Consider the following 23,017-nt stretch of genomic DNA (forward strand, 5'->3'; position numbering starts at 1 on the left):
TTAAACAAAAAAAATTAAATTAAATTAATTTTTTTTTGTTTATTTTTTTGAAAATTTTAGTTTCACTCTGACAGAGCCTCGTGAGGAACTGTAAAGGACAAAAAGGCATGACAGCAAGAAGCACTTGTTTAAAAATGGTGAAAATGGGAAATACCCAAAATTTTTCACCACCCAAATAGTAGGAAATTAGTTAGCAGATTGTGAATATAATATATAAAATTTAATATAATAAAAAATGAGAAAAAATAAATAAATATAAAATATAATGACTTTTTTGTTTTATTTTTTTTGGACAGTAAAAATTGTTATAAACGTTTGCTACATTTTTCTTTATGTAATCATATTACTTAATTTATTTATTTGAGATTAATACAAAGTACAAAACTGAATATATTAATATTTCTGAGAAAGACATACCTTGAATTTTAATTTTCTTTCCATTTCTCAAAGATGGCAAAAAAATAAAAATAAAAACTTTAAATATTCAATGCCAATGATTCAAGTCTCACAAAAAGTTTGGATATTTGTCATATTTTAAATGAATTTGGTATAATTTATTTAATTATTTTTAGTATATTGATGTATTAATTAAATTATTAAAATATTAATATAATTATATAATTACAACATTAAAATTTGAATATTGAGTGAAAGAAATAGAAGAAGAGAAAAAGAAAGTTGTGGTTTGCATGTGGTTGCACTCACCAATCACCAGAAAGCACAATCATTTACCTCAGAAACTCAAATCCCAGAAGTTGTCACCACTCAGACAGACCAACATTACATCCAGAATTCAAGAAAATAAACACAAGTCAAGTGTGTAGGACTCATAATTATTAGTGTAAGAAAATAAACATACTCAAATATTCCTTAAAACTTACTCAACTGCACCAACAAAACCTTCCTCCAATTCAAAAAAAAACCTCTCTCTCTCTCTCTCTCTGTATATATATATATATATAACTTTCTAGAGCACTGTGCAGTGAGATGAGGAATACTGACTCCACTCAGTATTCTCAGCCACTCACACCATTTCTATACTATTTTCTTTTATTAATATTACCTTTTCATTTTTTCCCTTATATATAAACTCAAGAAAGAAAATGTGGGGTTTTTTTTTTTTCATCACTCTCCTTTTGCAATTTCACCTTTTCAACTTCAACAGCCTTTTCAAGATTATAAAGACTTTAATTTTCTTTTTTATTTTTGTTTTTGGTAGAATATATGTATATATACATTTACAAGACTTCTTATATTGTACCCTTCTTCTTACGCTAGCATTTGTTAAATAAAAAATAATTTTTTTTCCAATATGGCCGTTGAAATACTAAATCAAATTTCTATCGTGTTTTGTCAGTAATATAATTTATATTATATGGAGTGGAAGAATACTCATCTCATTTAATATTATCATGCTATTTAAATTTAGAGTATTTATAGATGATGTAGTCTTGCTTAATTGGTAAGGTTGAGAGGTTATTAATTCAAGTTACGTAATGTGTGTATATTTATTTTTACAATAATTTGTTGTTTCTTTATCTTATTTGGACGTATTTATTAATTTGAATTTTTGATGTATTGAATCAATCTGAATTGAATGATCTTATAGCTACCACTTTAGAAAATCACAATTATTGACGATATTTTATTTTTTTCAAAATATTTCAAATTTCATGGCTAACTTTAAAATATACATAGCTCTAATTAATATTTTTATAAGATTATAATTATAAATATATAATTTTTTTTAATATTTACTCACGCATTTGAGTGTGCCAAACTGTTGTGAGTAAATATAGTTGAAAAATAAATTAAACTATTTGGTACTTAATTGAATCAATTGACAAAAACTTATAAACTAGATTTGTTAAACTTAACAAATTAAACTTGAGGAAAAAATTTTGTTCGAAAAATATTTGAGCTCGATTCAATTAGTGTAAAAAAAAATATATTAAAAGTTCAAGTCATATTAGATTTAATTAAAACTCGTTTGAACTCGATTAAATCAATAATAAAATCAAATTCAAATTTAATTTTAAAACTCAATAATAATTTAAATAACATTTTGTTGTACTTGATTCGATTTATTTATATCAGTATAAAAAAATGTTTGTCAAATTGAATGTATCGTCCTTTGAACCAAATCTTGTGGTATTTGGGGCTCTCAATTTCCATTGACTTTGGGCTGATTTGCTCAGAAATCTCTGCCATTTTGGTGCAGAAAATCTCTATGATTTATGAAGGGAGGTTGAGACTCTGGGATGGTGCGTAAGCAAATCTTGAAAATATAAAAAAGAAAAAAACAATAAGAGGTTTTGTGGGGGTGGTTTTCGAATTATCGAAAGTTGAGGGAGTTGAAATTAATTAAGTTTTCAACGTAAGAAGTAGGAAGGGGAAAATTTGGGAACTTGATTGAAGGCATGATAGGTGAGACGAAGAGAGATGTGACACTTTTTTAGACCTAAATTTTGAATTTTGAACTACTTTAATATTGAAAGGATCCCAATTTATCAGTTTTGGTAAATTGATTTTTTTATTATAAAATATTTTTATAATTTATTTAATATTATATATTATGTGTATAAGATTTATATTGTTTGTATGATTTAAAATTAATTTATATAATTAATTACTAATGAATATCGATTGGACCATTAATTAATAAATTTGTTACTTGTTGTAATTATGGGCAATTTTCTTTCATTTTCTGTTTTTTGGTTTTTTGAGCAAAAATCATATTCCATTAATGGTGGCAAGAATCAAGCAGCATAGAATCAAGAATAGAGTTTGGTGGATGATGTGGTTGAAGTTTTTACGAAGGGATAAAATTGAGAATTTTACCTACGGCACAATTATGCATTAGATGAAACACGATTTTCGATTGATGTCATGTTATAAGAAAAATGGCCACTTTCAATGAATAGTGATTATTTTTCTTACAAAAAGACCTCCCTCGAATTAAATTGGTCTAATAACATATAAATATTAATAAATATTACTTGAAATAAAATAAGATGATTATAAAAATAAATCGTAAAAAAATAATAATATCATCTACAATAAGTATATAAAAAGACACACACACATGTACATGTATGTGTATGTGTAGGATGTACAATGACTAAGATAAATAAATAAAAATATGTAGTGATTGATTTTTTTTTTATATATATATGGAGAAGTAATGCATATGAAAATTTAAAAAGTATGTGCATCGTATACTTTACAATATAAAAATACATTAAAATAAAATAAATATACTTATTTAGTTATAGTTTAATACTTGTTGTTAAATATTTTTTAGTAAGCCTCATACATTCTCAATAAATATTACTCTACCTTGATGTTCACATTACATAAACAAATAATGAAATAATAGGACATTGTCCAACATATTACTTTCGTTTATAAAATAAGTATGCTTTTTCAAGTGTCTACATCGTATCTTCTTCTATTTCAGTAATCTATATATTTTTCTTAGTTACTATTAAAATTTTTAAATTTTTTATTCATTTAATTATTAGTTTTGACTATAACTCTTTGTTATTATTTATTTTATTAGAATTTTATTTCAATTCAACGATGGATATAATTAACAACTATATTATAAAAACTAATTGCAAAATTATTTATTTGGACACATAAATTTATAATTCTATTATTATATAAAAGGATATATTGACATCACAAAAAAAAAAAAGAAACATAAAACATAGCTAATCATTCACACATTTATATTATAGAAGATAAATATAATATACAATACCAATAAAAAGTATCGTAATTATTATTATTGTCTCGAATATTACCTTACGTATTATTAAAAAATTTATATAAGTTGTAGCATATTATTGTTGTTGTTGTTGATCTTATTATTATTATTATTATTGTGGTCGAACGCGGTCCATGCCGTTTATATAAGTATAGAATCAAACTCGATTGCTAAAATGCAATCTTTTTTTTTACTAGTCTAACACCAACTCAACCCATCTTTAACCAATCAATTACAATACGATTTGGGTTGGGCCAATCCGTCGGGACGGTCATACAATTTTGATGAACACCCTGGGACCAACATTAGACCAGTGGGAGACCTTTGACTGGAGTTTCCTAATCAAAGGCTCACAGTCCCCTTCAGTGACGACACTCGGTCAAGACTCAAGCATGGGTGAGAAAGGTGGCAGATCGCTCCCTGAGAACGCCGATCGAGTCAAAGTGACCACGTCCAGAGGATCCATATTTGAATTAATACTTTTAAAAGATAATAAATTTTTTTATGCATCTTTTACAACGCCTTTACATTTCAATAAGATTAAAACGATTATAAATAAATACTTCTCACTTTACTAAATGATATGATTTCTACCAATAAAATAAAATTATACTTGTTAATATATTTAAATGTAATCATGTTTTTTTGACAAAATTAAGATATTTTCTCTAACGAAGAATACAATTTTTCTAGGGACAATACGCCATTTTATGAGATTTGATATAGTAACATGTAAATCTCTATTAGTTTGAAAAATTATATTTAGCATCCCTAACGTTTGTTTTTTTTATTAATAAATACATTCATTCATGAGTCAAAATTTACGGAATTTCTTGATGTTAGTGAGAGAAAATTGAAGGAAAAAATCCAAGATTACCTTAAATTGACTTACTACTAACTTATTACATTACAAGAAAATAACAATTATGTATATTTAGTGACAAGAATGTTTATTGCCACAATAATGGACTGTAAAGCTGTATAGGAATAATTATTTTGTAGAAATTGTAAATAGCAATAATTAGTAACAAAATATTGTGCATTAAATTATCACTAGAAATAATTAGTAACACATTATAGTTACAACCTAGCGACAAAAATCACTATATTTGTATTGTACTAATTATCTAAATTGATAATTTTATATATAATTCCTGTCGCTGGTAATTATATAACGACAATATCAAAATTATTGTCACTCGGTATATATTGTTTGTGACAACTTAAAAATTGTTACTCGATATCTTGCTACTACTATTATATTTTTTTTTCTAGCAAGTCTATTAAATATTTTCTAACCAATCTATCTTTATGAAGGTGAAATGATACAAAATCTTAAGGACGGACGGTGTAATTATCTCTTATAATAATTTAGCCTATCCATTTGGGCTTTCTGTTAAAGCCCAGTACTTATATCGGGCCGTTGTGAATTGTTGGGTACTTGGGCTTACGATAGATCTCTAACCCTTTTTATATTTTCTTAAGTTGAACACTATATGCATCGTGATTGCCCGTAAACTCATCATACCCTCTACCTACTTTTTGTTCTCTCTCCAAATAATAATTAAATAAAAAAAATATCATGATTCTTGGATCAAAGAATCTTGTTGTACTTGACATAAAGAAATCAAAATCAACTCTTCTTTTATTTATTTATTGGGTATATTTAATATGCATATAAGTTCCTTTTCCTATTTTAGTATATATATATATATATATAAGTTTTTGTATGTATATGGATGTGAATGTAGAGAAGATGTAGAATGGGAAAAGAGGGGAAAAAAGCAATGAAACGACGCTCCAAATAATGGAATTGGTAATTGGTGTTGGTGTGTTAAACAAACGCCAATCATAAAAAGATATCTTCACAGTTAAATATTTTCAACTCATTATTACTCCTACTAAAAATCTAGCGTTTTCTGGACTTTCCCCCACCCCCGCCCCCACCCCCCACCCCCACCCCACCCCACCCCACCCCGGGAAAAAACACAAAGAGAAGAAATTTCTGAATTTTGGAGGATTCTTTCTGGGGTTCTTGATTAGATCTCTGATTTTGGGTTGCTCGATTTTACGATATAAAAGGGTGTAATTTTGCCCGAAATTTTAGAATTTTATTGTTGCATTTCATTCTTGACGGAATTTGAATTCCTACGTGGGGTAGGTGCTTCTGCCTTTCTGGTCCCGTGGTCGTGCTTGCTGGTTTGATCTGAGTTGGAATTCATGGAGATGAAAGATATTGCTTTTCTGAGGCAGAATTCAGGGTTTCCTGTTTTGGTTTTCTCCCGGATTGGGGTGAGGATTTAATCGCCATGTGTTAGGGTTCGTTTTCGGCTTGTTTTGCTTTTCTTCGGGCAGGGGTTAGATTACGATAAGGGGTTAGGGTTTTGTCCGAGTTGAAGAGTCGGAGATATGGTTCGATCCGATGGTTTTAATTCATTGCCTACACCGTCGCCGCCTCCGGCGGAGCAGAAGCAGCCTCCAAAGCAGTGGGGAGTGACGAGACCTTTGTCGCATGCGGGGCCCTCTGAGGCGGATATTCAGAGAACTAGGGACTTGGAAAAGGTTTCTTTTCCTATATTTGCTGAAGTTGATTTTTCTACTAAAGAGAAATTTGCCTGTTTTTTTTTCTGGAATTCTGATCAGATGCCTCTTTTCTGTTGTTGGATCTTAGTTTTTGGTGGCTTCCGGACTTTATGAGAGTGCAGAAGAAGCGGCCAAGAGGGAAGAAGTTCTGGACAGACTTAAACAGGTATTTGTGCCGCACAATCTTTTCCAATAGTTTTTGCTTTTTGGATTTTTGGACTTCAATTTGTGTTATATGTAATGGGTTGAGTCAATTCCTTTAAAGGAGAAAGGTAGACCATAGCATCTTGTCTAAGTGAAAAATGTTGACATCAAATCAAATTAAAATGAAGAGGACACCCAAAGGACTTTACCTCTAGTGCAATTTGGTTTGCATAGACTGAGGATTTCAATGAAATATATCTGTCTGTGTGTGCGTGCACACGCATGGTTGCTATGTATAGATACTTATTCATCTTTATTTGTTTTCCTTATTTAGTATTAACTTCCCGTCTGTGCTTAAATTACATGTGTTTGCCTTTCTTATATTGTAGATTGTGAAAGACTGGGTGAAAGAACTTACTCGTTTGAGGGGGTACACTGATCAAATGGTGGAAGATGCCAATGCTTTGATTTTTACTTTTGGTTCTTATCGTCTCGGGGTAATGAGCTTATATGCTGCCTTGGCTGTTTTTCATTGTCTTACTCATTCTGTTTATTAAATTTGCATATTAATTTTCATTTCAATTAAAGTTGGAACTTAGAGTTGCAATGGATGTTGAGAGAAGATATTTCCTGATGCCTGTTTATAAAATTTGTGCATGAACTGGAGTTTAAATGTTGAATAAAATGTATCTGATGGACAGATGTGAATTTGTTGGACTCGTCTTGGGGAGTTATATTCTTCAGGGCTTTACTGGCTTTCATTCGCTGAATTTACTGAACTCAAATTATGCTTTGCATGAAGTTACTTATGCATGCATTATTTGATGTGTTATACTCAGATGTCCTCTAACGATTTTGAACCATAATTAGATGCTCTTTATAAATGTTGTGTTGCCCATGTATATGAAACATGTATTTGTAGTACATGTTGGGCCAAATGGTTTTTCCCCTATTGTTTTCTTAGAATGTTAGTTATTATTAACTTTATATGCTTTCTCAATAGGGTTTTCTTTTCTGTAACTCATTTATTGGGTTTTTCTTGTTTATTGCAGTACTTTGTGCTAAACCTGTGTTTGTGTTTGCAGGTCCATGGTCCTGGAGCTGACATTGATACTTTGTGTATTGGACCAAAATATGTTAGTCGAGAGGTACTTTTTCTTGCATGCCATGTTGGAGTTGATTTATGAAGTTCAAATATGCACTAAAGGGAATGTTTGGCTTGCCAGGAAGACTTCTTTTATGTACTTCATAACATATTAGCTGAAATAGAGGAAGTCACTGAACTCCAACCAGTACCTGATGCTCATGTTCCAGTTATGAAATTCAAGTTTGATGGGATATCAATTGATCTTCTCTATGCAAGTATTTCTCTATTGGTTGTCCCAGATGTAAGTCATATTGCAAGTCGTTTTGTCACACTAGAGTTCATTATAATTTGTTTCTTAGATATAGTGAGAATTGATCACCTTGTGGCTGCACCTTCCATTTGAAATTGATTTTTTAAATGTCATTATTTGTTTTTCCTGTTAAAACTAGAGAATGTTTCTTGCATTAGTTGTCTTCTTATTATTTTCCCTCAATGTTATTTTGCTTACTTATTTGTCAATTGATACTCATCAGTGAACAATTGGTGTTTGACCTTTATGTCCTCAGGTGAGGGAGTACTACTGATTTTTCAACTAACTGATGTATTCTTTGTGTCTGCTGGCACGTGCACTTGGGATGCATGTTATTATTTAAAGATTAAATCTTTTTACACGAAACACTTACTGGTAGTATATTCTTGAATGTTTATGATGGTGTTCATGCAAAGTGATTTTTGGCATACCTGTTAATGGCTATTTATGATAAATAAGGTTGGATATTCGTTTGAAGAATTTGTTGGTTGTACGAGTTAATAAGGGTGTTCATATGTAATTATGTATCATGAATACATATCTGAACTGTAAGGTGTTATTGGTTGGTCATGAAGTTGAGTCTCTCAGGACATTGAGTGATTCTGCTAATTTTCCTGTCTAAGCTGTCTCTTGAGCATGTTGTGTGTTGCATTTCTGTGATATGTGTATTTCTGTGACAAGATGCTTCTGCATGCTGGCATGCTTATGTAAAACGGGAAAAGGGGGAGTGAGAATTTATGAACTCTTTGGGAAGTGTAACAAGTTCTTGTAAATTGTTCTCTGATTGTTGGTTACACACTTCTGGCAGGATCTGGACATCTCAAATATATCCGTATTGGAAGACATAGATGAACCCACTGTACGGAGTCTTAATGGCTGTCGTGTAGCAGATCAAATTCTCAAGCTTGTTCCAAACATTGAGGTATTTTTTCTGAACTAAATCGCTATGGTCTTCTTTTGCATTTCTATATTCAGTTTCCTTGTTATAATGTTTAATTTGCTCTTTCCATGCTAACCATCTTGTAAATTTTAGAACTTCCGGACAACTCTGCGATGTCTAAAGTTCTGGGCTAAGAGACGTGGTGTTTATTCAAATGTAGGTCGATTCTTAGTATTACAATTCTTTCCTTCTTTATGGGTATCCAAAAATAAAATTCTGTATACTGGGGCAACATATCTCCTATTTTTGCTGTGCAGGTGACGGGATTCCTTGGTGGTGTGAACTGGGCTCTTCTTGTAGCTCGGTTGTGCCAATTTTATCCTAATGCAAATCCCAGTATGCTAGTGTCTCGATTTTTCAGAGTATATACGCTCTGGCGCTGGCCAAATCCTGTGATGCTTTGTGAAATAGAGGATGATGAACTTGGATTTTCTATATGGGATCCTCGGAAAAATCCTTGGGACCGTAATCATCTCATGCCAATCATAACCCCTGCCTACCCTTGCATGAATTCTAGTTACAATGTTTCAGCAAGTACTCTTCGGGTTATGATGGAACAGTTCCAGTTTGGTAGAGAGATTTGCGAGGTAGACAGTGTTTAACCTGTTTGGTTGTGCAGTACATCAGCTGTCCTCCAAGTATTGTTACTTATTGATTTTGGAACTTGATGTGCATTTCCAGGATATCGAGCTGAATAAAGCGCAGTGGAGTACTTTGTTTGAGCCATATTTATTCTTTGAAAGCTATAAAAATTATCTGCAGGTTGACATTATTGCTGCGGATCTTGATGACTTGCGTGCTTGGAGAGGTTGGGTTGAATCCCGGCTGCGGCAGCTAACTCTGATGGTAACATATTTCGTTGGATGTAATACTGATTAATTGGTGGTGACGTCTAATGTATCTTTTCTTTATACGCATGGAGTAAGTAAGATGAGTTAGAAGGTGTTATCTTTCATATTTCTGGTGCCTTTAACATGTGCAGATAGAGCGCGACACATGTGGGAAATTACAATGTCATCCTTATCCACATGATTATGTGGATTCTTCAAAGCATTGTGCCCACTGTGCCTTTTTCATGGGTTTACAAAGGAAACAAGGAGAGGTTATCCAAGAAGGTCAACAATTTGACATCCGCCAGACTGTTGATGAGTTTAGGCATCAAATAAATTCATATATATACTGGAAGCCTGGGATGGAAATATATGTTTCTCATGTTCGTAGAAAGCAACTTCCCCCTTATGTATTTCCAGAGGGTCACAAAAGAAGCCGACACATTAGGCTCATGAGTCAGCAACAGGTTGATAAGGTGTCTTCTGATGGCAGTGACGCCTGCAGGTCTGATTCTGCTGAAAGAGTTATAAAACGCAAAAAGCAGGTTGATTTGCCAGAGTTGGAGGAGAGGCGAGAGAAACGGCAATCTATTAGCCCTCAGAAGCAAGGTCTTTCTCCTGAAAATATTTGTTCCAGAGTTGCTGGCGGATTGACGGAGTGCTCCTCTGCTATGTCTGGAACAATGAAAGAAGTTGCTGCAACAAATGAATCATGCACACTCATGGATGGAAGGGCACCAGAAGCAGTCTCATTTAACTCGAGGCATGTGTGCACTGGATCTAGTATGCGTATGCTGCAGCTGGTTGATAGGGATAAAGAGTTACCTGATGATTCAAAAACATCAAACCAGGAAAAACACTGTGCAGAAAATTCAGATACTTGTTGCAATTCAAGTTCTAGTAATTCTTCCTATGGAAGCAGCAGTTATAGTGGCTTGGAGGTAAACAAAAATGGATCTTTGCTTGATGATTCATATAAGGCTGGTGCGCCGCTGCTCTTGGATAATGGATGCAATAAAGAATCCTCGGTTTTGGGGGATGCACTACTTGAGTTAGAGGTTTTGGATATAAGTATTCTTTGTCGTTCAATTTTAATACACCATGTTATGTTACTATCAACTTATTAGATTGCTCCAGGTTTCATTTTGATTATTGTGCCATTGCTTTCTGCGGCATAAAGTTCTTTATGGTTAAAATTTTAGAATACTGCCTTTGTCAAATTTCGTGGGGTTTTACTTGTATCATACTTTAATCCTTTTGTGTTGCTTTTGTTTTCTTGAAGCCTCATGCTGCTCTTGCAATGATGCTGAAATCCGGAGATGGCGTAGGGTCTGAACCTGTTCAGGAGAACGTTATGAGGCATGTTATAGAAATTTGATAACTTGTTCTTTTTGGATAGAATCATACCATGAATGTTTTTTATGCTGTCGCATCTTTGGTTCTTGTGGCTACTCATGCAGCAGGTTGAGTCTTACCTCCACCGCGTGAATGAGAAGACCAGACCCGTATAATGGTTGATGAGCACCGTGTCTTGTAACTGAAAGCCAGCAGCTCCAGTAAGTATCATCCTCGATGCTGGCTTTCATATCTTTCTTATTCTCCAGAAAAGCTGACTTTTTGATCCTCTGAGAGGAAAACAAAAACTAAGCAGCAGCAGTAACAATTTCAAGATTCCCCTAGGATTGGCTTAGATGCTTTGTACAGTTTCCAGCTTCTAAAGCACATCATGGTCTGAACGTTATTGACAACACTAGCGTCGTTGAACTATACATTGTTCTGTTGCATGGGTGTCGGAATGGTGTGCTAATGTTGTGCTGCTATTGACAGAAATATATTTCTTTGCATATTACAGTGGATTTTTTGGACTAAATTTAGGACGTGAAGTCTTTTCTCATTGGTTCATGAGATTTTACTCGGCTTATTGTATTTACAATGAAACTTCAGTTGTAAATTACTTATACCATTTAACGACCTTCATTTCTTTATCCTCCGACTTATTAATGTTTCTGTAACTCTTATTGTGCCTCTCTTTCTACATATCCGCCGTATGTGAACTCCTTTCTTGCCATTTCCAAGCCTACAAGTTAGCAGCACGGATGTCACATGTATCATAGTAAGAATCATAGTAGGAGTCATCTGTATATGTAGGCCTAACTTACTGCCAATTTGGTCCGAGTCATACTGTTTGATATTTTGACATAAGATTTATACGAGGGTTATTGCAGCTTGAACCCAGAAAGTCCACGAGCTATATTCTTGAATAATCCTATTGGAAGTAGGAAATAAGTACCAAGTTTATGATCATTGTTAGGGATTTCATTGACTTGATTGCTTTAGTAGCTCTACGTTGTATCATTTTTAATTATTACTATTTATTTACACACATGTAAATGTAGTTTGGGATATTAGAAGAATCAGATAAGTTCCGTTGCATGCATAATCAAATAAAAATACAGTGTGACATCTACAATTTTACTAATTTATTTGCAGAAGTTGGTAAAAATGTTGTTTTGGCTTCAATCAATTTAATTTAAGTTTTTGGAAAGCAGAATTTGTAAAACAAAATTAAATTTGTATTGCACCCTTTTTTGTGAACTGCCTCGATCACTTCTCTAGTTTCTTGCTTTTTCAATTGTTTCGCACCTCTAACTCGTATTTCTCTCTCAGACCTCATGGCCGACTTATCACGAATGCGGATAATGAGGGCCTGGGGTCTGACTCATCATGAACGCGGTCAATGAGGGCAGCGGCGGGAAATTGAGCGATATCAATGATTTTAATTTAGTTTTTATAATAAGTTGATAAACATTTAAAATACATGTTGGCAAATAGCCCTAGTTATTTTTAAATGAACTAATCAAATTAATCTCATTTAGAAAGATAGTAACATGTAGTTAGATTATTCTAGTTCAAGAAATGTACTGATATAGTTAAAACAAAAAATTATATTTATATAAAAACGACATTCTCACTTAAAAATTAAACACACGTATTGAATGGGTCAGTAATCACAATATCATATTATAAAATTTATATTATCGGTATTCTTTATATTGAAGGGAAAAACGAGTGTATCACATATACATACAATTAATATTTTTAATGGTCAATTTTAATATTAAATTTAATTTATTAACTTCCTACCTACCCACTCTTCTAATTTTCCATCGGCCACTAACTTTTGATAGTTACTTTTTCTTTTAAGTATCTTTTTTGACATAATCTTTTTTATAAATTCAATGTCAATATTATTAATAAGTGTTTTATTTTTAAATAATATTATATAGTGTGTCACAAATTATTAGTATCTATACAACTACTAATATATAAGAAGAGAATTGTTACTCACAAATTGCATTTATAACACTACAACACCAATTTTATTATTATGTCGATAATATTTTTAAGTTGATTTTTTTTGTTGCTTTTTCGCTTTAAAAAAATATGATATGTTGGTATATATATATATATTTATTATTCGTAATATATTTTTAAAACATAAAATTTATTTAATTTAAAAAATAAAATAATTTATTATACGCACACAGGAACATCGTGCCATCATAACTAATATATATTAAATACGAGGGATTAGAATAACTATCTATGATTGATGAAAATTTAGATTAATCAGGATATCCTCAAAAACATTTATTTTTAAATAAAAATGGGTATATTTTTATTTAATTTTTATATAAATTATTTTATTGATGCCTAATTTAAAATTATAAAGACACGTGGAGTATGGAGTGTGTTTGAATATATATGCATGTGAAGAGGAAGTAAAAAGGAACATCCAATATTTGGAAGAGAAGCTTCTTTATCGGGACTGACTTCCTTCCTCCTATACTTGCAAATCAAGAAACACAACAAACAATCCACAGGAAGTGAAAATGTATCAGCATCCTCTTCCCATTTTCTTTACGCCATTGGTTCTCCTCCCATTTTTTCTCCTTCCCCCTTTTTTGACTCTCTCCCACCTTTCTTTCACCGTTTCATCCATTCTTGATTAATATAAATTTTCTCCAACAAAAAGTGGAAGAAATTAACGGCACCATCTCTTTTAAGAGTAAAGATTCAATCTTTTTGGAGTGAGAAAGAGGAAATGAGGAAGGCGGTTGTTGGTGCGGCGGTGGTTGGAACCGCTGCGGTGGTGGGAGTGGCGGCGCTGGTGGTGAGGCAGCGGATGAAGCGTTGTGGGAAGTGGGCTCGAGCTATGGCTCTTCTTAAGGAATTTGAGGAGAAGTGTGCGACCCCGGAGGCGAAGCTGAAGCAGGTTGCTGATGCCTTGACTGTGGAGATGCATGCTGGCTTGGCATCTGAGGGTGGAAGCAAGCTCAAGATGCTTATCAGCTTTATTGCTAATCTCCCCACTGGGTAAACACTTTCTTTTTTTCTTTTTCAATTTTTCTTAATGTGACATCTGTCCCTTCACATATGAATCTTGCTTGTCTTATGCATGTTTAGAATGATGGAGCAGTCCTTTTTTCCTATCTAGTTTAACTGGAAAGTTTCTGTGTGGTTTAGGCTTGTGCCATGAAATCACTGATAAAGAACTCTGGTGCCATTGTTTCTTTTTTTTTTTTGGGTAATGTAATATTGGATATTCTTGTGTGAAAAACTTCCTTTACATAGAGGCAATAAGAGACATCAATTTGATAGGCGCCCCGGTATGAATTTATCAATATATATTTTATATGTGTGAATATATGCTTGTGCTTGTTGTTTGTTGTATGGTTATTATAATGCCGGAGACATAAGCAAAGTATGAGTTTTATTGTACCCTTTGTCTTGTTTATGAACGAAGTGCTATTAGTTCATTCTCAAGTTGGACATATTTGTTATTGGATAATCACAGAGAAGGGCACATGTTTTTGTGTGGTTTGCAGCGATGGAAACTGAAAATGTTCAATAGTAACTAAACAGAGTTTCTCTTGAGAAACAACATGCTCTCTAGTTATATTAAAACTGGAGCTTTCACTTCATGATCAAATGATAAAAATGCATATTTAAAATAAAAAATCAGACATGCTTGATATTTGTAGTTTGAGGACTTCGTTATCCTCTTCAGGACTGAGAATGCACAAATGATTTTGCTCTTCTTGTGAAGCCTTAGCAATGTTTATTATGAGCAGATGCACCATCCCGCAACTACTTCTCGACTAGAATTTCTTTTTAATATCCGTTCTTTCTATGTGCAGTATCAGTAAAATCTGTTGGCAGTCTGGAGTTTGAGTTTGTTTTGTATATTTAGTTCGTGTGCGTGATCTGTATTTGCTTCATGTAGTCTGTTCTTCAGCTCTTGAGAAATTATAGCTAAATAATTTGTCTTGTTCGTCATTCTGCCATCTCAGTGATGAGGATGGAATCTTTTATGCACTAGATCTTGGTGGCACAAACTTCCGCGTGTTGCGAGTGCAATTAAGGGGTAGAGGAGGTGTTGTTCATCAGGAAATCGCTGAGGTGTCAATACCACCAGCACTAACGGGAGGAACTTCAGATGTAAGCAATCGTTTTGCTAGAAGAACTCTGCATTCCTTTATTGTTTCCATCTTTACAAGGTGCTGAGTTTACAAAACCAAACAATTTCAGGAGCTTTTTGATTATATTGCGGAAAAACTTGCAAATTTTGTTGCTGAAGAAGAACGACTATTTCATCAACCTCCAGTGAAGCAGAGGGAATTAGGTTTCACTTTCTCATTCCCCGTGATGCAAACTTCAATAAATTCGGGAACTCTTATTAGGTGGACGAAGGGCTTCGCTATTAATGATGCCGTAATATTTTGTCTTAAGTACAGCCTACTTGTTTTCATTTCATTAGTTCATTAAATAGGACATTACTATCCGTATCTGTTAATTCTGATTTCTATATGAAGGCCTTGCTGCCTGAGATTTTATACTTCATTTTGTCTTTGAGCAATATTTTACCAAAATCTGATGTACCATTCTTCTGATATTTCTATCAATCTATATAGGTCGGCCAAGACGTGGTAGTTGAACTAACAAAAGCCCTGAAAAGAAAAGGTGTTGAAATGAGAGTGGCAGCTTTGGTGAGTTCTGTTTCAGGTTATCATGTCTTCTCAACTTTTCTTTCTAAATACACGCTTCTAACATTTTCTGATGACTACTGCCAGGTTAATGATACAATCGGAACATTAGCTCGAGGAAGATATACCAACAACAACGTTTATCTTGGTGTGATATTAGGTACTGGAACTAACGCTGCATATGTAGAATGTGCCCAAGCAATTCCCAAGTGGCATGGTCCTTTGCCTAAATCTGGAGAAATGGTTTGCAAATTCTCTGATCTTTAACTATTTGCATTAGTTCTCTGATAAGGTTCATCTACTATAAAATACTGCTACGATATAAAGCCAAATATATTATTCGAAAAAAGGTCGAAAGAATTATTAAAAGCTTGAATATTTCACAATTCAGGTTATTAATATGGAGTGGGGTAACTTCAGATCATCCCATCTTCCAATAACAGAGTATGACCATGCATTGGACGTCGGAAGTGTAAATCCTGGTGAACAGGTAGAAATCAATGCGCATTTGCAGTTTTTGAGTTTTTGCCATAACTTTTCTGATATATATATATATATATATATATATATTCATTCGTACAGATATTTGAGAAGCTAACTTCTGGGATGTACCTGGGGGAAGTTCTACGGCGAGTTTTACTTAGGATGGCCACAGAAGCTTCCTTCTTCGGTGATGAGGTTCCATCCAAACTTAAAGATCCATTCATATTAAGGTACTTTATGAGGAAACTAGCACGTCTTGTGGCTTCAAATTTTACGACAATGTTGTGTTATAGCTTCAACTTTTACGACAATGTTTTGATCTATCTATCTATCTTTTACTGTGTTATTTGTACCACAATTTTAACTGGCATATCATTTCCAGCTTAAAAATGTGAAGTTGGTTGGTAAATTTTGAGACGTACTCTACCATTTGTGACACTGGTAGAAGCTTCTGAACTCTGAGAAAGAAGATTATAGAAGCATGATATAATCAGGGTTCATTTCTGTAACTTCTGTTGCTAATCAGCTCAAATTATAGTCGTTACAGAAACTAAAAAACTTTTATCTTTGTATCAAAGGCCTTAACTTTAGAGCTAAAATATATGCAGCACACCTGATATGTCGGCTATGCATCAGGATACATCCTCTGATCTAAGAGAAGTGGACAACAAACTAAGGACTGTACTAGAGGTGAGTTATCTTTCCCTGCTAAGTTGCTGCGAATTTTGTGCTTGTTCATTGCACTCATTGCTGTGCTATCCTATCGGTAAGGTGCGAAAGTGCCAACTAGACGTATGTATTACATCTTGTTGAAGAGTATATTTACACTGTGTTTTTGTTCTTGTCCTGTTTCAGATAAGGAACACCCCCCTGAAAACAAGGAGAGTAGTGGTCGAGCTCTGCAACATTGTGGCCACACGTGGGGCACGTCTTGCTGCCGCTGGCATCTTGGGGATCTTGAAGAAAATGGGACGGGATACTCCTCAGGAAGGAGACAGGAAGACGGGGATAGCCATTGATGGCGGTTTATACGAGCACTACACAGAATACAGAAAGTGCTTAGAAAACACAGTGGGCCAGTTGCTCGGCGAGAAAACTGCATCAAGCATCGTGTTTGAGCACTCGACAGATGGTTCAGGCATCGGCGCCGCTCTTCTTGCCGCCTCCAACTCTCTTTAAGGCTATCCTGAGAACAATGTTGATATAAGTTTGCAGAAAATGTGGCCAGGCATCCATGCTTTGTTTGAATCATCGGTATGATATTGGGTGTTTCTTGAATGATATTCAGCTGGATAGGATGCAGAATCAGTGTAATCTTTGGAGACCTGGAAGCAGATGATGATGATGATGAATAATGAATTCAAGATTTCTACCTCAGAATCTGTTGATCCATTTGTTATGAGATTTGATCTCTCTGCATGGGAGGGAGGGATCACTGCAAGGGAAGAGATTATGAATTCAACTCCCACCGATCCTCTTAATGATGTCGTGTGTGTGTGTGTATATATATATATATAGTAGTTTCTTCCATCAGTTTTCGATATTTTTGTGAATAAAAGTTATTGTCAATACTTAAAAAGTTTTGTAATTTAAATGTGTAAATAATGTTCTTGTTAATAGTCATGAGTTGGAAACTGGTATGTAATTTTTTGGTATGTAAAAAATGTATTGTGTAATTGTTATTTTTGTAAAATTTATTTTCTTCTAGAACACAATATTTCCCATCCCAAAGCCTGTCATCTTGCCATGCAAAAATAATAAGGATAATTATATCGTCCTCCCAATTATATATAAATTTTTTATAATTTAAAAAATTATATCTAATTCGCCCAAATTTTGTTGACATCCAACAAATGAATTAATCAATTGCTAAAATTCACGAAATATATTGAAATCAACAAAAAAGTTCAATGAAAGTCAATATTTATCCCTGATTGGTTTATCGGCGTGTCATAAATTAAATAAAGTTTTTCTAATCAAATTGCCTTTGTAAGTGTGAAGAGATACATCAACACATGCTTTAACATGTGAAATAAGGATAGTTTGATTAGAAAAAAGTTTGTTTGACTTGTAATAAATCAATTAGGGTTAAATATGAATTTTCACTCATATTCTTTTACAGATATAAGCAAATCCGTAATTTTAACTAATGGATGAACTTATTTGATGCCAAACCATCAAAGATTTATATTTAATTGCACTAAATATCATAAGACAGCGGTGTAGTTTTCCTAAAATATTACCATATCGATCTGTTTGCTTTATGGTTCTGGGTAATTTGTTTCTTTTTCATTAATTTCGTTGGAACCAAAAATAGAAAATAACTCAAATTCTTTTGTCAAGAAAAAGAAAGAGGCCACCCAATGTGGTATGTGGACCCAATAATTGGTCAAAAATTTCAGTTATTAATGCACAATTTACATATTAAAAGTATCCTTTTTTTTAAGTTAACAAAAAAGTAATTTAATAGATAATGAATAATTAATAAAGAAAATAATAGATGTAGGATTAAAGTTATGAATAATAATTTTTATTAAAATGTGTGCTGATATAATTTATTCTAGAAAATGAATATTCAAAAGAGAGTAACAAATCAAGAAATTATATTTAAGATAAATTACAATAATTTTCCTGAAATTTGACATAATTACAAGTACCCCTCGTTGTTTGAAAAACTATCAGTACTTTATAATTTTAACAGTCGTCTAATAATTAACCCAATTCGTTGGACTTTTATCAATTTTTATGATAAATTAACCAAAATGTTATTGTAGATTAAAAATTATAATTTTGATTAATTTTTATACTTTATATGAATTAAATAGATAATTTTTTAAAATTTTTATATTCACAGCATCTGATATTTTACAAATTTTTAATTCTAACAAAGAATAAAAAAATACAGTAAGAATAAAATTGACAATTTTATATTTCAATCTAAAAATCACATAATTTTATCAAATATTAAAGGGATATTTATATTTTTTTAAATAACAAAAAAGTATTAATAATTATGTAAAATCTTAAAAAAAATCGTTGTAATTTAGTGTTGTATTTATACTCAAAACATAAGTTTGACCTGTACAATTACAGGAAGAGACGGGGGACAACCGATTCACTTAAAATACACAGTCGACATATATTTGCCAAAATTAACACTTGAGATGAAGATTCAAACAACAAAAACATATACAATAATATAGGCCTAAAATTCAAGAAACATAACATATATTTATCTTACTCCCCATCCCTTAATAGAAGAAGGGAGTTGAAGCAAACTAAGTCAACCCTTTTCCCTCTCTCTCAGACAAATACATTAGCATCCAAGAAACAACAATAGCCTCAGAACACTCCTCTGCAACCATTGTTATGAGCTATGTATTGAAGATGTCGTTAGCTTTCATTTACGCGACGAGGCATCGACATAGAGCTTCCCCTGTTTACTTCCACCTGCAATGGACAGCCACCCGTTTTTGCATAAGTTAGAATCGAGCATGATGACTTCCTTTTCAGGCAGAGAAATTAGCACATCTCATGTTAGTGAAAACGGAACTCACGAGACAATGTAGGGAGCTCAGAGCTTTTCAACACGCGCAGCCTCTTAACGGTTGAGACAAACATGCTGCAAGAATCACAACAATGATTGATGTAAGAAGTTGGATTATTTAATCATATAGTTTTAAGATTGGATCGTTTGGCTAATATTCGTCTAAGGCGAGGAATTTTAGGCACAGAAAGGCCAAAACAAAAGGGATATTTCTTTTTCAAAGCGTGAGCAGTGAAGTGGAATATTGAAGGGAATAAATGTTAAAGAACAGAGGGAATCAGATCCATGGAGGTCAGATGCTTACTGCCAAGGGACATCCCCAACAAGCATCCTGTCCCCTTCGTTATCTTCGTACACAAGGGTATATTCGCCATTTCCATCCAGTAAACGTCCGATCGCTTTCCCTCCTGCTTCATCATCCTTGATTCCACGAGCAGAAGAATCACTTTGAGCTACAAACACGATTGAAACACAACACAAGATCAGCACATGATATACATTTGAAATTGACACACTGACACCAACTCCTATAAGTGAATATGGCAATTACGCTATCAAGATCAGCAGTAGGATGCTGAAAACTGATCTAGCTAACCTGCAAGAAGGCCTCGGAAGAGCTCATCGACAGCGTATGAGAGCTTCTCGTAGCTGTTGTAGGCTTTAAGGTCCACTTTTCTTCCAATGGGAATACCGTCCATGTTGATCTTCACAAACAGAGTTTTTGGGCCATTGTCGACAGGCTTTTGACCGGAAACTTTATTCTGGACCACATCGCTGGGCTCGGAGGCCAATTTAGAACTACTGCCGCTTGCAACATTCTTTCTAAACGATCGAATAGGAGGCCAACCGACCACAGGGGCGGGAGCAGTCCTATTGTTTATAGCATTTCAAGACAGATGATAATTTTAGTTAGTTTAGAAAATTTTGTAATAGACATCATCTTTGTCAAAACCTCTAACAATAGCATCAAATTCAAATGTTACTACCATACACAAAGAGACAACATGTGGAAAAGTGGGGTTCCTAGACAAGTTGCTATTACATTAACTGAATTACCAAGTCAGACAAGCTTTCATATTATCCAACAGAGCATGAAATAATATAATAATTCAAGAATTGGGAAAATTCAAGTCACAAGGAATAAACAATAGATGGCAGTTTTAAAAAAAGAAAAAAGCTGAATTTCTTTCACAAAACTGACATGAACAACCAAAAAGATAGAGAAACCAGAGAGGCAAATCAACTGTACAGCAGACAGTAAAGAAAGAAAAACCAGATGCATGGACCACAAACATGTAACAAAGTTGAGTAAAACAGTGAATATCCTCTGTCAAGGAGAGTAAAGAGAACAGTAAAAAGGATGCAAGAGAAATAAAGGTGATGAACCTTTTCTGAGCACAGCTGCTGTTGGGCACAGCTGTGTTTGCAGGAGCTGGTGAAAATGCCTTCTTTTCTGAGTTCTGCAATTCTGCTGCTGCTCTACTGCTACAGAGGTGTGGTGATTCCTTCTTGACAGGAAGATGAAGGAAATGAGGCTTGGTTTGCTGTTGCCATGGGGATTTCAGGACAGGATTTTGAGCACAAGAGCTGTTCGAAAAGTAACCAAAAGAGAGGAGAGATTCATGGTCTCTCTCTCTTGAGGTTGTTTGTGAACTATTGTTGTTGTTGTGTTTGATGGTCCAGTCATCACCTGGTGGACCAAGCCTCAGTTCAAGCTTTTTCTCTTCTGAAAGCCCATGGCTTGTTTCTTCTGCCCTTTTAACAGGCCATTCCCTCTCTTTTGGAATCAAATCAAGAAACTGGCGACACCCCTCCATTTAGTTCCCAAGAAAAACTGATCTTCAAAGCCAGATATATAATCCAAGTTGAAGCTGAAGATAGAGTGATGTTGCTGAAAAAGAAGGAAAAATATATCAAGAAAATCAGAGAAACTGCAGTTACAAATATTAAAGTTGAACTGTAACATAAAGGCTTGCAGGTGTAGAACAAAGATCTTACCTTGAAATGTTCAACCAAAACTCAGACTCATGGAAGCCCACATTTTTACAGGTTAGTGAAAGGAAAAGGGAGTTTTTCCTTGTGCAGAAGGAAAGAAACTTCAGTACTGGAGAGGCAAGAAGAACAATCCGTAAAGAATGAGGGGCTGCACAAGAATTTTCTGAGTTTATAGCCAACTCTTGATGCAAAAGTTTGCCGCACACAGTGCCCTCAAGACTGAAACTTTTGAGACAGAAATATAAAGACTCCAAAAGAAACCAAATAAAAGCGCCGAATGGAAAAGAGAAAGAGCTATTATTATAGCTTGTGGATCGCAAAATCTTGCTTTTATGGCTTAATATTTTGGCACGCTGGGAGAGTGAGGCTAGTGGGCTCTCTCTCTCTCTCTCGCTCTCTCGTTTTGCTTCAGGAAAATAGACTAATGAAGGGAAGGTAGCAAGAAAAGAGCAAAAACAAGGGTATATAACCAGAGAGATTCTTTTCACTCAAAGGACCCCCCAAAAACAGGAAATGGATTAGAACAAAACGCACGCAACCAAACACACTCTCACCCCCACAAAGAATAAGCTGTTGTTCGGTTGAGGAAGCAAAAGCGTGCTGACCTTTCTCTTCCTCACCCCAAAAAAAATTAAGCCGAAGAAATAAAGAAAACCCACATCAAACAAAGCAGTGAACACAAAGACTACACAGCACACTGCCCCAGAAACATCCCCCCTTCACTTCATATGAAACTCGCTTTTAAAGTCAATCAAGAAAAGAATAAACAAAAAGAGTAGTGACGACCTTTTTAATTTATCTCCTGTAAAAATCAAAATTATCGTAATCAACGCTTAAGATTCAAGTTCAACAATCTTTGTGCACTAAACTCGAGATGGAGTCTAAATCACAACACCCTTAATCAAGAATTAATGGCAGTTAAAGCAGTGATCAGTAGAGACTCCAAGACTGCTAAAGATGAAAACTTTGTTCTTACACAAGCTGAAATGTATCGATGCGTGTCAGTGTGTGGGTTGCATGATCCCTTATATATATTTGCAGGGGGCAGTGCTGCAATAAAAGCCTACACTTCTCATGATAATTACAAAAGAAAATTGGATATCCCATGATCTTGTCTGACTATCGCTTTACTGCTTGGCTTGCCGTCCACAGCCCATTAGCCGTATCTCCAATGCGGCTAGGGCAAAGATATGAGGTGGACCACGGCCTTGGTAAGAGTTACAAGTCAATCATCAATTCATGAACCATCATTTAGGTTAGTAAACTAATTAGTTTGGAT

The 23,017-nt window shown here is 33.9% G+C and overlaps 3 protein-coding genes across 6 annotated transcripts; 2 read left to right on the forward strand and 1 right to left on the reverse strand.

Annotated features, from left to right (window-relative positions):
• The first annotated feature begins 5,717 nt into the window (after window positions 1-5,717).
• On the forward strand, window positions 5,718-11,651 carry LOC105163656 (nuclear poly(A) polymerase 4). Of its 4 annotated transcripts, none has more exons than XM_011082091.3 (12): window positions 5,718-6,334; window positions 6,444-6,521; window positions 6,889-6,996; window positions 7,585-7,647; window positions 7,726-7,887; window positions 8,705-8,818; window positions 8,930-8,992; window positions 9,094-9,423; window positions 9,518-9,682; window positions 9,819-10,724; window positions 10,949-11,025; window positions 11,127-11,651. In XM_011082091.3, the coding sequence occupies exons 1-12, from the start codon at window positions 6,182-6,184 to the stop codon at window positions 11,152-11,154; spliced, it is 2,247 nt and encodes a 748-aa protein (XP_011080393.1). In that variant the 5' UTR covers window positions 5,718-6,181; the 3' UTR covers window positions 11,155-11,651. The 4 variants fall into 4 exon arrangements, with proteins under 4 accessions (XP_011080393.1, XP_020547453.1, XP_011080401.1 ...); XM_020691794.2 differs by having other exon boundaries at window positions 11,130-11,651; XM_011082099.3 differs by having other exon boundaries at window positions 9,819-10,607.
• Window positions 11,652-13,467: 1,816 nt separating this feature from the next.
• On the forward strand, window positions 13,468-17,863 carry LOC105163668 (hexokinase-1). Its single transcript, XM_088878484.1, has 9 exons — window positions 13,468-14,043; window positions 15,021-15,168; window positions 15,259-15,441; window positions 15,642-15,716; window positions 15,801-15,956; window positions 16,105-16,203; window positions 16,296-16,426; window positions 16,805-16,886; window positions 17,052-17,863. Exons 1-9 carry the CDS (start codon window positions 13,772-13,774, stop codon window positions 17,373-17,375), a joined length of 1,470 nt encoding a protein of 489 aa, XP_088734610.1. The 5' UTR covers window positions 13,468-13,771; the 3' UTR covers window positions 17,376-17,863.
• A 1,447-nt stretch (window positions 17,864-19,310) lies between these two features.
• Window positions 19,311-22,730, reverse strand: LOC105164633 (phytochrome-associated protein 1). The gene is made up of 6 exons (XM_088885522.1): window positions 21,742-22,730; window positions 21,130-21,634; window positions 20,339-20,613; window positions 20,048-20,195; window positions 19,754-19,818; window positions 19,311-19,646 (listed from the first exon to the last, which is right to left on the reverse strand). The coding sequence occupies exons 2-6, from the start codon at window positions 21,558-21,560 to the stop codon at window positions 19,597-19,599; spliced, it is 969 nt and encodes a 322-aa protein (XP_088741648.1). The 5' UTR covers window positions 21,561-21,634; window positions 21,742-22,730; the 3' UTR covers window positions 19,311-19,596.
• Between the last annotated feature and the right edge of the window lie 287 nt (window positions 22,731-23,017).

Source organism: Sesamum indicum, linkage group LG1 (genome assembly GCF_026168435.1).
Source record: "Sesamum indicum cultivar Baizhima isolate 11 linkage group LG1, ASM2616843v1, whole genome shotgun sequence".
Lineage (NCBI taxonomy): Eukaryota > Viridiplantae > Streptophyta > Magnoliopsida > Lamiales > Pedaliaceae > Sesamum > Sesamum indicum.

Excerpts from the sequence above, each read along its gene's own strand:
- LOC105163656 (XM_011082091.3), top strand. The coding sequence starts at position 6,182 with ATGGTTCGATCCGATGGTTTTAATTCATTGCCTACACCGTCGCCGCCT. Across the intron at positions 6,997-7,584 it reads TTGGTTCTTATCGTCTCGGG|GTCCATGGTCCTGGAGCTGA; the intron begins GTAATGAGCTTA and ends TTGTGTTTGCAG. Across the intron at positions 7,648-7,725 it reads CAAAATATGTTAGTCGAGAG|GAAGACTTCTTTTATGTACT; the intron begins GTACTTTTTCTT and ends TTGGCTTGCCAG.
- LOC105163668 (XM_088878484.1), top strand. The coding sequence starts at position 13,772 with ATGAGGAAGGCGGTTGTTGGTGCGGCGGTGGTTGGAACCGCTGCGGTG. Across the intron at positions 15,957-16,104 it reads TGCCTAAATCTGGAGAAATG|GTTATTAATATGGAGTGGGG; the intron begins GTTTGCAAATTC and ends TTCACAATTCAG. Across the intron at positions 16,427-16,804 it reads AAAGATCCATTCATATTAAG|CACACCTGATATGTCGGCTA; the intron begins GTACTTTATGAG and ends AAATATATGCAG.
- LOC105164633 (XM_088885522.1), bottom strand. The coding sequence starts at position 21,560 with ATGGAGGGGTGTCGCCAGTTTCTTGATTTGATTCCAAAAGAGAGGGAA. Across the intron at positions 19,819-20,047 it reads GTTGGGGATGTCCCTTGGCA|CATGTTTGTCTCAACCGTTA; the intron begins GTAAGCATCTGA and ends TGATTCTTGCAG. Across the intron at positions 19,647-19,753 it reads TGAGCTCCCTACATTGTCTC|GTGGAAGTAAACAGGGGAAG; the intron begins GTGAGTTCCGTT and ends TGTCCATTGCAG.